At 51.8% G+C, this 14,877-nt stretch overlaps 1 protein-coding gene across 2 annotated transcripts in view; it reads right to left on the bottom strand.

Moving 5' to 3' along the window:
- Positions 1-14,877, bottom strand: part of DIS3L2 (DIS3 like 3'-5' exoribonuclease 2) — a 188,458-nt gene that overhangs the window by 22,589 nt on the left and 150,992 nt on the right. For both annotated transcript variants that reach the window (XM_082766823.1, XM_082766824.1), the window contains one exon: positions 13,196-13,275. In XM_082766823.1, the coding sequence (XP_082622949.1) occupies positions 13,196-13,275 (80 nt within the window). The remainder of the gene's footprint in view (positions 1-13,195; positions 13,276-14,877) is intronic.

Here is a 14,877-nt window from a genome sequence, read left to right as displayed (position 1 = left end):
CGCCCCAAACTGGCCTGGGAATGGCTGGGAAGAAGAAAGGGAGCTTGAAATGAACTGTGGAAAGATTTAAGTGCTCTCACTGCTGCTTTCCAATGCGATTTTCCACTTGGGGCAGGGGAAGGGAAGGAGGAGAGCCTGACGGCAGTTTAGAGCCAGTCACAATTGTGACAGGTTCTTCTTTTCCATTTCCAACCAGCTCCCAGACAGCAGGAGGACTTTAACCTCCATTAATTATCACAGCCCTATTCCAGCCCAGGGTTTCAGAGAAGCAGTGGCGAACTCTTAGGACCTGTTACGAGCAGGTTTTGCCTCAGATTGTGCTATTCAGCCCAACGCAGTAAAACTCCATCGTTCCTAAAGACCTAGTGCCACTCTTCCTACAGCACCCTGGTCTCCAGCTAAGAGCCCCCTTGCACAGGCAGTATCAACGCTGACAAAGAGGATTACACAAATGACTTCTTGCAATCCAGGCTCTGAGATCTGGTTAACGACCACCAAACAGACACATCTGTTGTACCTCCAAGCTGTGCACACACGAAAACAGGAGCTTAACAGGTGAATACACGGCTTCTGTTTTCTCTGTCTGGCTATCAGGGAGCGCTACCATAAGGCTACCACCACAGGAAGTTTATTGCCGTTATGAAGACCGATCGCTGATCAGATCTGCATCTTAGAAGCGTGCATGTGTTGGTTGGGGAGATAAGAGCAGCTTGCGTACACTCAGCCCTCATGTAGCTGGGCCAGCGTTGTGAAATATTGCTATAAAGTGTCTCCCACTGTTTGGCTTCGGGACAAACTGTCAAAGATCACTGTAAGAAATCTACTGTAGACAAGAGGTGCCTGCACAGGGACTAAGTGTGCCCTAGATTAGCGTTTCAGCCCACACCCTGTGCTCCCGGACTTGGCACCCATTGACCCCGTTCGCTCCTGCTCCGCTGCCAGCAGGGCTGAGCCAACCTCAGCTGATCTTGGAGCACGGAGGAGATGCAGGATCCTGCTTCAGGTGCTTTGTGGCTCCCAGCCAAACCCAACCCAGTCACAGGCAGGGCAGTCGTTCCCCCACTGCGCTGCCTGGAAGAGCTGACAGCTCCGACCACAGCAAACATATTGTATACAGCAGGTAAGGAACAGGGCGGCGTGCCTGTGTGCGCACAGACAAGAAGTGAAGGAGAAAGCAGGGCTGGCTGCAAATTCAAATCTGCAGCGATTTGGACAGATTGTGCTGGGATGCTGCGATTCACGCACCAGCAGCCCGTGGCAGCTCTGCATTCTGCTCCGAGCCACACAGGAACCAGCCTGGGGAGCAATTACCGGGGTACAAAACGCTCTTGAGCTGCGACAAAAGGACGGAGACGAGTTTCCCATCAGAACCCCTGGAAGTCTTCATCTAAGCAGGGGGCTTCCTCCTGCTTAGACAGGCGAAGCCTGGGCAGAACATCTGGTGAGAGGCACGAGATGCCGGAGGGGAAACGTCCAGCGACATCAATCAGCAGCGAGCAGCCACCGCCGGGGCACAGCGGGATTGCCCCACGAGCATCCCCCTGCTCCCCGAATCAGCACTTGTGACTGGCAGAAAGCATGCTCCATTACCAACCAGCTGTTCCTCTAACTCAGCCCTCCTCACTCCTCTGGTACAGATTTATCCCGAAATTGTCTGGAACTTTGAGCAACCAATTGTGTTTTTAAATCCAGCTGCCACGCACGGGCTTCCTTGTTCACGTGTGTAGAGGCTCAGGACCTGCCCTCAGCTGCCAAAAACCACCCTGTCCCCACCAAAGCTGCTGGCAGTCACATCCCCAAGCAGGACACCCGGCTGCCAGGGACACAGCACTGCCACCACAGCTCTCCCTGCGAGCCCAGCCCCTGCCACTGGCACCCAAGGGCCAGGAGGAAATCCCTAGAGCCCAACCTGCCCTGAAAACCAGGTCTGCAGCACTAACAACCCCCCCACACCTCAATCTTTCTTCCACATCCTCCCACACACGTGAGCTTTTATTCTAGGAGCCCCGTACGCTACCCTAGGACTGAAAGGTAAGAAGTAACAGCAAGCACACACCTCGATTCTCATTTCCCACGTGCTGACAGTCTCCCTTTAATCCTACTTCCCCCGTTTAAGGTGTTAATGGGAACCTTGATGCATTTCAGAGGGAACACACACAGAGAGAAGATAGATGCCTGAGTGTAAAACCCTGCTCCTAGATTCCACATCAAGTGCTGGATTTGTTTATATCCATACGATACAATCTCCATAAAAGCAATCAACCACCACCGAAAGGAGATGTTTCAATATCTGCACTGCCCTCGCCCAGAACAGGCATTAGGTTTGCTTTTACGACGCAGGATAATATAATGGATTCTTTCCACATGTTCCCAAATGTTGTTATTAAGGATTGCTTCTCTAATAAAATACGCTGCAACGTGCAGCAGTACATGATGTGGCATTTACACAAGTCTTTTCTCTGTATAGGACTTGCTGGCTTTTAAACAAATCTGTCTTTTCCATACAATACAGAAGCACAAGATGAGTAATTATATTCTCTGCTTAATAATGTTTTTGCACTGGCCAATTTAACAGCTAATCTCCACAAACCTCTGAGATAGTCCCCCAGCAGCTACATTTGCATGTTGTAATCAAGTCTTGCTATTAAATCATACTTTGCAACAATAGCTGAGCTGTCAAGAACAAGCAGCGGCTCTCGTGCTGGCACGGTGCAGATGAAAGCCCTGGGTAAACACACACGAAGCAGCATCACTGCCAGCTAGGAGAGCATCCCCGTGCGTGGTTGGGAGCCCTGGGATGGCTGCACCCACCAGGGATCTTGGGACAAGCATCCTTCCTCGCTGTCTGCTCTCCAGAGGGGCTGTGCTCAGCCTTACCCTGCAGGCTGCCTGCTGGGGGGTCCTTCAAACAGCGAGCTCTCCGGGTACAAGAGCTGCTCCTTGGTGAGCGGAACAGCTCGAGGAGCCGTGCTGGGACTCAGACCACTGAACTCTTCAGGGCTAACAGCCCTGCTTCAAAACACCCTGCCCAGTTTTCCAGCTGAATCCAAGTGGCCCAGGAGGCAACTCTGATGAATCCCCTGCAGCAGGCATCTCTGCGCTGGTCCAGCCTGCTACAAATGCTTTAAAGTCCTGCTCTGAACCAGCCCCTGTGTCTCTGCTCTCCCCTGCAGCGTGCTGCAAGCACACAGTGAATAGCAGAGACCTCGCTGAACGCTGCTTTTTGCAGCAGCTGTACCACAAGGCACAATTTCCAGCAGAGTGATGCAGATCAGCTGCAGCCTGGCCATAACAATGATGTCTCTCTGTCCAAATGATTCTTCCTACGCATTAGCACAACATTTATTTCCATCCTGCCCCGCGCTCCCCATTTATCCAGAAATCTGACAAGGTCTCCTTCCTTTTAACGTGGAGACAGAGGGAGAGGAGAAATTTCTTGCTGGAGTCGCCTCGCTCTGCGCAAGTAGACAGATCAATCTCAATTCAATCCGTCTCGCTAATTGCTGGGGGCTGGAGCTGACCCCGGGCTGGCCGAGGGGGGAGTGACGGGCAGCCCTCTGCACAGCCTCGCAGCTCTACCCTGCCAGCAGTTCACAGCAGATCTCTTCGGGTAGCACGGACCCTGCCAGCTCATCCTTAACCCTGCAAACGTGTGCCCAGCCCTACACTGCAACAGAGCTGCCTCTCCGCTTCTCTGGGTGCACGTGGTTCTTCCAAAGGACACTTCCATGCCCTGGACACCCTCGTGTTTACCTGTATCAGGAGCACGTTGATGACTGCAGCTCTTCAAACACCTCATCAGTGCGGGTGCCAAGGGCAATTCATGTGCTGTTTGCTGCCCTGGGGGCTGCTGCACATCCCCATGCCCTGACAGCTGGCTCCTTACCTGCCTGCAGATCACTCTTCAGTATAAAGCACCTCTGGATGTCCCCAGGGCAGACCCTGGGGAAGGATCAGTCCTTACACACCTGCCTCAGCCAGCCATTCCTGCCTGCTGCTGGGATGATGTCGGGCTGTGCAGACAGCAGGGCTCCGCCAGTGGGGCCTTTCTTAGCTGCCAGGACAAGTGCATGTGCAGCTGCTTGCTAACCCGATTACACTGAGGTGATTGGGGTCTGCATCTACTCCTCTCCTAAATGAGGCTGTTTAAAGAGCAGTGAGCTGACCAGCAAGAGATGCTCAGTAGCAGTTAACCACTGCTGTGCTCAGAGGAGCAGGAGGGCAGAGAGCAAGGAGAGAAGGAGGGGAAGCAGGGGACGTGGAGTTGCTCTGCTCATGAGATCAGAGCCAGGAGAAAGCCTCTGTGCTGGGAGCAGCTCCTGGAGCTCAGCTGTGTGCGCTGAGCTGTGAGCAGCCCAGTGGGGTCACCAAACAACGGGACATTTCCAGAGAAGGCAGAGGCAGAAAAACTTGCAGGACACCTTGGCCAATAATGATACTGCTCAGTTAAGAGCATTTCTGCTCATCAGCCCCATTTTAGATGAGGCAGGTGAAGGACACAAAATTTAAGATGCTCAAAGCTGATCCGAGGAATTGAGAACCATCTCCCATTAAAATTAATGGAAACATTAATGCAAAGTACACGCCGATCCTCAAGCAGGTTCCTTCCAAGCAAGATCTTTCCATTAACTTGAAAGGAAGTTGTGCCCAAATCCTCTTACATCGCTGTGAACATTTCAGACAGTACTGGCAAAGCCAAACCCATTAGGCTCCAGCTTGCCTAATGCATGGCTAATTGGAAGAGGTGAAAGTGCTGAGCTGTAATGGGAACCCCATTCAGGGTGAACTCGACACAGCACACAAAACATCCTTAAGATATGAAGCTCTTTTTTTTTTTTTGGATGCAGAAGCATGAAGGTGTGGAGAGAACAGAGCTCATCGATGGATTGATTGGAAAAAAAAAAAAGAAAAAAGAAAAAAAAGTTGAAAAAGCAGCATGATCCAGAGCAAAGGATGGCAGTAAAGTAAAAACCAGTCACCCCTGCTGCTCGGGAGGAGGTAAGGAGAGAGGCCTCCTCGCTCACCTTTTGATTTGCAAGGACGTCATTCCAAGCAATAAGGTTATGTTGGATGCCAGCTTGGCAGGCTACACGGGGAGGGACCAGGACCCAAAGCAAACTCTGTTCTTCCAGACACAGCAGCTGGCAAAACCCAGCTCTGCAAAGGAGCGAGCAGTATCAGTGCAAAGCTGGTCCCTTCCCCTGACTGCAGTGGTGTGCCAGGATTTTAAGACGGGGAAGAATATGACAGAAGCTGACCTGCAGAGCCTGGAGGGCTTCAGGTCACTGCTGCTCTGGGAAATCCACTGGCCTGTAGTGTCTAAAACATCTTCCAGAGGCGCACGCTTGTCCTTGAGAGAGGGAGAATTCCCTGGTGTTCTCCTGCGACGCTTTGCCAGGGGTTAATCCCTCTTGCCTTTATTGTGTGCTTTACTTCTAGACTGAATGCTCCAGCTTACAGCCAGTAGCTCTTTGAGAGAGAGCAATCCCAGCTGGCCGACAATCCACCCAGTTGCTCCAGCTCACACTGCGGATCCCCCGAGGGACGGCAGAGCTTAGTGCTGAACAGACCGGAGAGGTCCTGCCCGCGGCAAACCAAAAGCCCTTGCTTTCTTGAGGCAGAAAGCAGAGATTAAACAGCAGGCTGGCGAGCGGGACGGGAAGGTCTCTCCGAACAGAGCATCAGCACTGCCAGCACAACGTGTGCTCTGTGTGCTCAGCATCCTATTCATTGTCCTTGTTCTTACTTCACTGCCCGACACTACATGCAGCTTCGCATCACTTGGACCTAAAGCACATCCTAAGCAACAGGAGAAGGCACAGCACGTGCCCCTGCCTGCTGCTCCCAGCTTGTAATGTCACAGAGGGGAGTGCACAGCAAAACCCAGACCCAGGGAAGCCGCTCTGTACCATGACTGTGCATTCAAGGACACAGACTAAGCCAAAAAAGGGGCTCCTTTTCTGAATCTGTAATTGAAGATATGCCTAGAAACCCCGCTGGGAGAGGGATGGTTACGGTGTCTGGTGGTTCTCCAGCCAGATCACAGCTCAGGACAGGACCTTCCTGGACACAAAGTCAATCCAGCAACTCAGGTTCAAGGTAAAAGTCAGAGGGGCTTCTTGTGGAAGGAGGATGTTTGCTCTTCCCCACACCCTGCCCTCTGCCACATACCTAAGGGCTAATCAGGGACTTGTCCGATACAGCGCTACTGAAAAAAAATCCACATTTTTTATAGGTTAGCAAGCCTAGCTCAGATATAGCTCACTGCCTTGGGCACTAAACAGACATATATAGGCCAGGGAAATGGTGCCAAGATGGTACCGAGGGCTTCCAAACATATTGTTAAGCAAATGGCTATGTAAACAGATCTCCAGGGATGACACACGGAGACAGCATCTCTGACTCAGTCGCAATTGCAGCCGATTTTCTCACCTACTTGACTGCCACCGAATACCCAGACACCTACCACTGACAGGGAGGTTTTGCAGCTCCTCACCAAGTGAGCACAATGACACAGGTAAAAAAAAAAAAAGAAAAAGAATCCTGGTTAAACCAGGGAGAGCAGGGGGAGAGCAGGGAGCTTACACACCCTGCCTGGGGTTTAGGAGCCCTGTCTGGAGAACAGGAGAACACACCAACCGTCCTGGTACCCCAAGGGGATTTAGAGAGACATCTGCTGGTACACGTGGGCTTTGTGGCATCAGGGAAAGCCTCACGTGCTCGTTTGGAAGGGGCCACATCATCTTCAAATCCCACCTGCCCACACGGGGGAAAGGCAGGTTTCCTTGGCCACCTTTGCCGTCTGCAGCCCCCACACCACAGCAGCACGCCGGGGAGCTGGCAGTTACTATTTCCACAGCACTGAAGGGCTGGCAACCCGTTATTAAAGTAGCTGGGTGGCAGGAGGAGGAGGAGACAGGTCTGCGTTGAGAAAAGCAGCTAAGTAATACCTTGGGCAGAGCCCTTTGTAAGAACCCTTCTTCCACCTCGAAATGTCCATAGGGTCCCTTCTGCAGGGAAAGAACAACTCCCTTCAGCTCAACGCCTCGGGTGACAAACGCAATTTCGCAGCGTGCCCCAGCAGTCTGCAGCTGTGGCATAGAGGAAGCCAGGCACGTATATTTGAGGCAGGAAGGATTACGTATCTTTAGGAGTTTTAAAGGTCAACGTGCAGACTGGCTCTCCTGGACGATTTAGCCCACGCTGGACCTACGCCAAAACACGTGGTTGATCTCCACATTCGGTGACACGCTCATTTCCCAGCCTTGCCTGGCCAGCTCCAGTGTTTACTCTTTGGCAGGTGAAGCACCCACATCACCTGCTGACTCGGACAAAGTTTGGCACTGAAAAGTCAAACAAATAACAAGCCACGATATCAAAAGAAAAACTCCATCCTGCTTAGTCATCAGCTCGGTACAGTCTATCTTCTCCGCAGTGCTAACTCATGGCCTGGTTTGCATTTTGCTTCCATTCCCATTCTTATCCACACCGAGACACCTTCCACTACATCTTGGTAGTGCTGTAAGCCCAGAGCAGGCTGGCTTAGTCTTAAACACAGGGGCTAATTACAACCCAAGTGGTATTCTTCCTTCTCAGCAAAGAAAATACGGGCTTACAGAACTCCAGCTGCCTCCGATGCTTTCTCATGGCCTCCAAACACAGCTAAACCCTGCCACAGCTTGCCAGGAAAGAGTCACAGGGCAGCGCAGCTACCTGCAACACAATAAATCTTGGGAAATGGTTGCAAAATCCTAGTGATGTGTGGAGTTGAGGCCAGGGCCAGGCAGAGAAGTGCATGGCAGCAGGACGTGCCTTGCCCAGCTAAGCCAGCTTGTCCAGCAGGGCACCCTAAGGTGAAATTTCCACCACAGAGAATTTGTCATTAGCTGGCAGAGCGACATCGAGTAATTGAATTAATCTTATTTTGATCTGAAATCTAAACAAGGCATTTCATAAGCTTCAGGTGAATAATTGGTACTGGACGGCATCCATCCAAGCCTGAGATGTCAAGGGATTACACGTACGTGGATTTCCCCCACAAAAACCCTGCCTGCAACAAGACAAACAAGACAAGATGCAGCCTTCAGAGACTTCCCTGAGCCACGCAGGTCAGAGCAGGGCAGTATACATATCACTAAGGAGAAAATCAGGTGCCAACAGGAGAGACAGCTGCTTCCTTCACAAGTGCTGCTTTGCAGGGATGCATGCCATGAAAAAAAAAAACGTGCAACAAGGCAGTGGGGTACCCAATGACTGTGTGAACTATGCAGCAGTTGTTTGCGTGGAAAACCCACTCTGCAAGCCTCAATTTCTCAGAAAACAAACAAACAAACAAACAAAACCACAAAACATCTTGGGAAAAACCTGCCAGCTCACTGCAAACCCAACAGGTCCATGCTAAAGTCCAACATGAGGAGTGCACCTGGGAGCTACATCTGAAAACAAATCAGTTGTGCTGTGTCAGCTCCTTTACAGATTTTGTACCTAGCACTCCTACTGAACAGCTCTCCAAACAAAAAAAAAATAATAAACCCAAATAAATTCTGCTTTTCTGTATTAAAACAAACAAACAAACACCAAAACCTCCACCCAAGCTCTGTTTACACCAAGCCTGCCGCAGCCCTGGCTGGTAGCACTAAATGGAGTGAGCTAATGTGCTAGTGACAAATAACCCGTTCAAACAATTCAAGCATAATTATAGGCTGGCTCTCCTGATGTAACGTTGGGTACATCACTGCAGATATTATATTCACCTTAGGAAAAGATTGCAGAGAGGAGCTCGGTTGGTAACCCAAACAACATTATATATCACTAACCTGTCAGCAGCAGGAGTGCATGCACCCTGGCATTTGAAGTCCTGGTGTTTTAAGTGATAATCCAATGTACCAGGCATCATTGATCTCTATATAAAAGGGGGCACCACTTTTCCTTTCAACTGGAGCTATTTTTCACTTCTCATCCTGAAGAGCTGTGTGGTGCTGCCCGCAAGTGGCTACACCACACAGCAGCTCTATCCGTAACGCTCCGGGTCCCTGGAGAGGAAAAATGATCAATACTCCCAGGCTGCCTTTGTAAGAGGTCTCTAAGTGGTTCCACGCAAGATGCTGCTCCTCTGGGTTTAGAAATTACTCCGAAGAGAACATGAAAGCCCCCGCTGCAAATTCATAATCCTGACACACACACGCACAAAACCAGCTGCAGCGAGGAATTAAAATGAAATTCGTTGTTGAAGCGCAGGCTGGTACATCGGCAACAACGGCACTCCTGCCATGGGAAGAGACCTGAGGAAGAAAACAATACCTGGAGGCTCAGGGAGCACGAAAACCATGCTAGAGGAGAACCAGCGGGGGACGAGGAAGCATTACAATGTTGTGCAAATATGGCCCACGTAACGGGATGAATCTTGACAGGGATTTGCAGCTCCTTGCTGTGTCTGGGATGGCAGGGGCCATGAGCACCGCATCATCTGAGGAAGGTGGCAGCGATCAGAGAGTCTTGAGGGGTAGATAAAGGCACGTGAAGAGTCAGGCTTGCTGTGGGTAGGTGAGCAGAGGTGAGATGGGATCCAGAGAAGCATCTGGATAGTGATGGTGAATGCAAAAGAGATGAACTTTTCTATTTATTAGATACAGGCAGAAGACTTCTAGGGGGTTCTCAAGTTGTTTTTGCGTGTTCATGAGTTGGTTTTTGTACTTGGGATGGAAGAAATCTTCCACAATTACCCGTAACCTTTCTTGATCTCATCCTTCCCACTGCCTGGCAACCTACAAGAGCAGGATCGGCCACGCTCAGGTGCCAGGCACTGCTTCAGCACAGCTGGCATCACAATCCTAAAGCAGGGATCAGTGAGTTTGTGTGTCGTAAGACAGGATTCCTGAGCCAAAGTGGATGCAAATGGCCTTGATGACCTTTTACTGCCTGGGTGGGTTCTGCTGCTGGATCCAGCAGGAGGGAGAGGCAGCAGAGCCAGCCCCAGCCCAAACACCAAATCCGTGCTGCAGTCACGCTGCGGGAAGGCTGGCCGGGCTGGCCTTCCCTGCCTGTGACTGTTCTGGGGCAACGTGACAGCTGACAGCATGCTCCTGTTCAGCGTGTCACCGTGCACATGTCACCAGGCTGTCCCCCGTGTCGCAGCCTGCCCAAAGCAGCCAGGTACGGCAGCCCTGTCCTCTGTAGATTATCCTGATTGATCCCCGTTAAGGAGAATTTAAGTAACGTGGCTTAAAACCCGAACGGAGACAGCTTTCATCTGCGTGAGGTCAAGTAATTTCCTCCGGGGCCAGGCAGGCTGAAAGGGCTGGCAGCCAAGGAGAGGGAAGTGGCTGGGTCTGAGCAGGAAGCACAGGGAGAAAAGATGTCCCCTGCTCTCCCCGTGCCTGCAGGGTGGGCAGCGACGACCTCTCTCCTCAAACAGGACCAAGCACTGCACCTTCACCTCCGCCGGGACTATTTATTGCCATCACGTCCCAATATATCCCAGCAGGGGACAGGGGAGCAGAGCAGGTGAAGGCTCCACTGACACCAGTCTCCCCAGTGCCGTAGCGCTACAGGTAGGCGGGGGTTGAAAAGCTGCCGGGAGCAGGCACAAATTCCTTGATAGGGTTTCATTTCAAAGAGAACAAACTCCAATTGATTGCCCTTGTAAGAGCCTGAATGGCACTTGCACTGCTAGCCTAAGCGATAGAAATTTTAATTGCTCTCGTAATTACGCTTTCAGCAACCTCTGGCCCTTTGTTCGGGGAGCAGAGGCCAGCATTCGCTGTTCTCCGGTGGCCCCGTCTAGCTGCAGCTTGGAACAGCATTTGCCACCTGGAGGGGAAGGGACACTCCTCTGGTGACCGTGGTGGCACAGAGCCTCGCCATGCAGGGATGCACAGCACGTCACCAAGCGAGTCTTCTCTGGGCTGGACGCAGCTCCAAGACATGGAGCAGGCACAAATGTGGTGCTTTAACTTCCAGGGGCATCTTTTAAAGATTGTGGAAGAGCTCTTATCCCCTCGGGTCCTGATCAGCGCTGTTCAGTCCTCACTAGGCTGGTGAGAACGCAAACCCTACAATTTACCCTGGGAAATCGCTAAGGAAAAAGTATCATGACAACTGCCACGCTGCTCTGCGGATAGCAAATTAGCCCTGTAAAAGTCCCGGTGCTGGAGAAGCACGGTCTCTGCTGGGCTGGGAGACAGGAAAGCAGCACCGAGTCGATGCTTTGTTACGCTATCAGGTTCCTAAATGCAGTGCTCTGCTGGCCATAAAGGTGCAGCGCACGTGAACTCCTCCAAAATCACCGAGGGTACAACTGGAGCCGAGCACACGTTTGGCTCAAGGGCGTTTTACCTGCAAGAATACGTCAGCTGTAGCACAGACCTTCACGCTTCAGTCTGTCGGACGAGCAGCCTCCGAGCCCCAGGGCTGCAAGCACAGGGCACAGGGGATAAGCCTGGGCTCAGATTCAGCAAGGTTCCCCCTGGCAATGGATATCCTGCTCCCCAGGCCCCCGGTTTGTTGAGCCAGCTATAAAACACAACGCACAGGACCTTGCAGGGAGGTGTAACGATGATTTGGATTTGTCAGACACGCACAAGGTCTGGGTTTGCTGGCAATTGCACTCGTCCTGCCTGCACCGTGCTTTGCAAACGCACGATCCCGGCTGGCATCGCTCTGGTGCCTTGGCTCCCCCGCTTGCCAGAAATGCAGGTCACAGCCATACATCTCTACATCGACAGCTGCCAACACGCTGCAGCTACTTTGTCTCATGCTGGACCACTCAGGGCTAAAATCAACGTCTCCAACTGAATTGCTATTGGCCTTAGCGTTTAAACAAAACAGCTCCACTCCCAGCCCAGGGGTTTCCTCAAACAATGGCACAAAACGCGCGCACAAGCCTGGGGAGAGGAGGGTCTGTGGCAGAAAACACGGCTGCTGATTTTTGAGATATACCCCGCACAATTAGAAACGTGGGATTTATAAATATCCTTAACAAAACCCAACAGGTCCGGGGGGTTTCTTTTCCTCGCTGCCCATTGTGTGCCATTGCCTTTTAAACACTCGAAATCGAATGCTCTTCTCGTGTTGGTTTTATGCTTTTGCACTTAACTGCACGTCTCCCTGCTGGCTTCGTGGTGCTGGAGATAGCAGCTCTTTTCCTTCGTGCCTGTGGGGCCAAAACGGTCAGGATGGGGACCGGATACCGTGGGTTAATTGCCAGCTCACAGGTGGTAAGGAAGGGCTCTGTGCTCTTCTCCCAGGAAAAGATCCCCTTTCTTTTTTAAACACACATTTCTCAGCTTAGGAAGAGCTAGGTGCCGCATGCAGATTTATTTCTTCCTTGTCGGGGCTGTTCTTCTCAGCGTTTCAGAGCAGATCTAATTACAGGGCATTGCACTCATTGACAAATTCATATACCAACCTGGTTTGGGCTAGCCTGCAATAACTGGCAAGCCGCACAACTGCATAGGTGGAGGTAACCGGGTATGGATTTATGCTGGTATTCATACAGAGAAACCCAGCACGAACACAGAAATGTCCTGAACTGTGCTGCTGCCATCGATTTGATAATGAGAATGTGATTTGAAATAAAAACGTCGTGGGTGCCAATTCGCTATGGCGGCTAGCAAAAATAGGCAGAATACCTCGAAAAGGAGGACTCAGCTCCAAACACATCCAATGCTTGAGTATCTTCATAAAGTATCTTATAAAAGTAGAGGGGATGGCTGCACTTGGGCTATAGTGCCCACAAACAAAAGGCAAACCCACAGATGAGCTTGAACAGAGAGGACAGGCTGCTGCATCTCTCTGGGCAGAGGCGAGGGCTGCCCAGGTGTGGATGCTGACCCCCAGCCCACTCCCCCAGTGACACCCCTGCACAAAACAAGGGTGGATTTCAGTTGCAAACACCCCCGGGGCAGAGGCTGGCTGAGTGCCAGAGCCCTCCATACCCAAGTGTTGGCCTTTTAAGCAAATAAAAGGAGTGACCAGCTTTTTCAGACGCTGCAGGACGGAGGGGCTGCAGAGCCTTGTGCGTTTTATAGGTGCTGGTTTTACAGGAGCTGTTCCCAGCTTCAGGTCAAGCCCGAAGCCTGCTTTAATCTACTTTTAAGTGGTACAAGCAGCTGTGCTCCCTGTGCCAGAACACGGGGCAGATTCCTTTCGGTGCACCTTCCCCTATCTGCTGCGTGCAATCTGCCGTGGGACTTACTTGTTGCTGTCCCGGTACTGATAGATATAACAGCCTTGAGGCATCCCGCTCTCCTGGTCCAAGGTAAACGAGAGCTTCAGCTGCAGAGAGAGAGGGTGAGGGGAGCGAGGAGAGAGAGAGAGAGAGAGAGAAAAAAAAAAAAAAAAAAAAAAAAAAAAGCAAGGTTTTAGGCTGTGTTCTCAGTCATCACAGCAACTGCGAGCGAGGCTTGTGGGAGAGAGCTCACTCGCCGAGACTGACACGCAAACACCGCGGCCTGGAACATAGCGCGGGGTTCCAAACCTCAGGGCGAAGTCACATGCGTTGCAGAAACCTCTCGCTTTTTCCACCCTTTGTTACTCTAAAGTGTTTGTGGTTCTTCTGAAATGCATGGGTCATAGCGGCTCGCCCCTCCAAACCCACCCACACACACCGCCCCTCACCAAAGCGGCTGCGGTTGCCCTCAGACACCAGAGAAGCGAGCGCTCGCCATCGGCAGCTGCAGTTCCCACGAGCCTTTCTCTGAAAACCTTCCCGGCTCCATCCCGCTCCCCCAGCGCATTAGAACAGAGGAGAAACCACAGAGGGAAAGGTGACAGATTTTTCCTCCTGCGCGGAGTTATTAAAGAGCTGTTAGAAGGGTTTGCAGCTTGGCCCCGCGTCCGGCAGGAGGCTGTGATGGGACCTGGAAGCGACTCCAAGGAGGCGTTCGGCAAGGGCTTTCGGATTTCAAGCTCGGCCTCGGCTCCTTTTATTTAAGGGGGAAAAATGAATCCTCTCTCCACAGGGCAGCTCTGCAGGGAGGCTTTTTCTTCAGGTTTTTACACGCTGGACTGCCCGGAAAACAGCTCGGGGCTGATCTGCACGAGGGGGCACAGCGGAGCAGAGCCTCTTTCCCCAGGGGAATGCTGCTGGGCCCCAGGGGAGAGGAGGGGAGGCTGCTCCTGCAGCCCCAAGGTGCAGCCCCTGCCCTCTACAGAAGGGTTACAGACCCTCAGGGGGAGCGAGCAGGTGGGGGAAGAGGGGCAGCATCCTTCGGAGGGGGTTGCTGCAGTTTTTACGCACTGAGTGCTGGAGCTTTTTGGGGGGACAGACTATTAACGGCAGGGCTGTAACCCCTGCTGGATCGTGCTGGATCATTTCAGGACTTGTGCAGGTCTGGGAAGACCACAGCAAAGGCCAAAAGTCAAAAGAGGTTTGTTAGCATGAGCCTGGCCTTCCTAAACAGGGGATGGAGGAGGGAGCGGCATTGAGCCGCTCCTTTTGATCGCAGACTCTCTCCTCTGGGGTCCAAGGAAATTGCTAACTCAAATTAACAGCCTATTCAGGAATGAACACAGAATTAAAGCATCTTTCTCCCGTAGGCTGTTAAGAAACCCCATGTGCTGAATCATTAGATGGTGCACCAATTTTCCCTTCCCTACAGGGTAGCAAAGTCATACGCTGCGCTCTCGTTGACCCAAATAAAACTGCATACCATGAAATCACGGAAAACTTCACCATCTTGGTCACTGCCTTAATATCCAAGTACAAAGGCTGAGGCCAAACCCAGCTGATCTCCTGGGACTTCCATGCCCTTAACCCTGTAAACCATCCCAAAAAACACGCCCCTGCAGCAGCACGTAAGACGTGTCTGCACTTTGCGTGTGTCCAGGACAGAAGTATCACAATCTATGGCTTTCTGTAGGCTCTGCCCTTCTGCA

This window comes from Aythya marila, assembly GCF_965140915.1.
Source record: "Aythya marila genome assembly, chromosome: 9".
In the NCBI taxonomy this organism is placed as follows: domain Eukaryota; kingdom Metazoa; phylum Chordata; class Aves; order Anseriformes; family Anatidae; genus Aythya; species Aythya marila.
The sequence above is the reverse complement of the archived record's forward strand: the minus strand, read 5'-3'. Positions and strand labels throughout refer to the sequence as shown.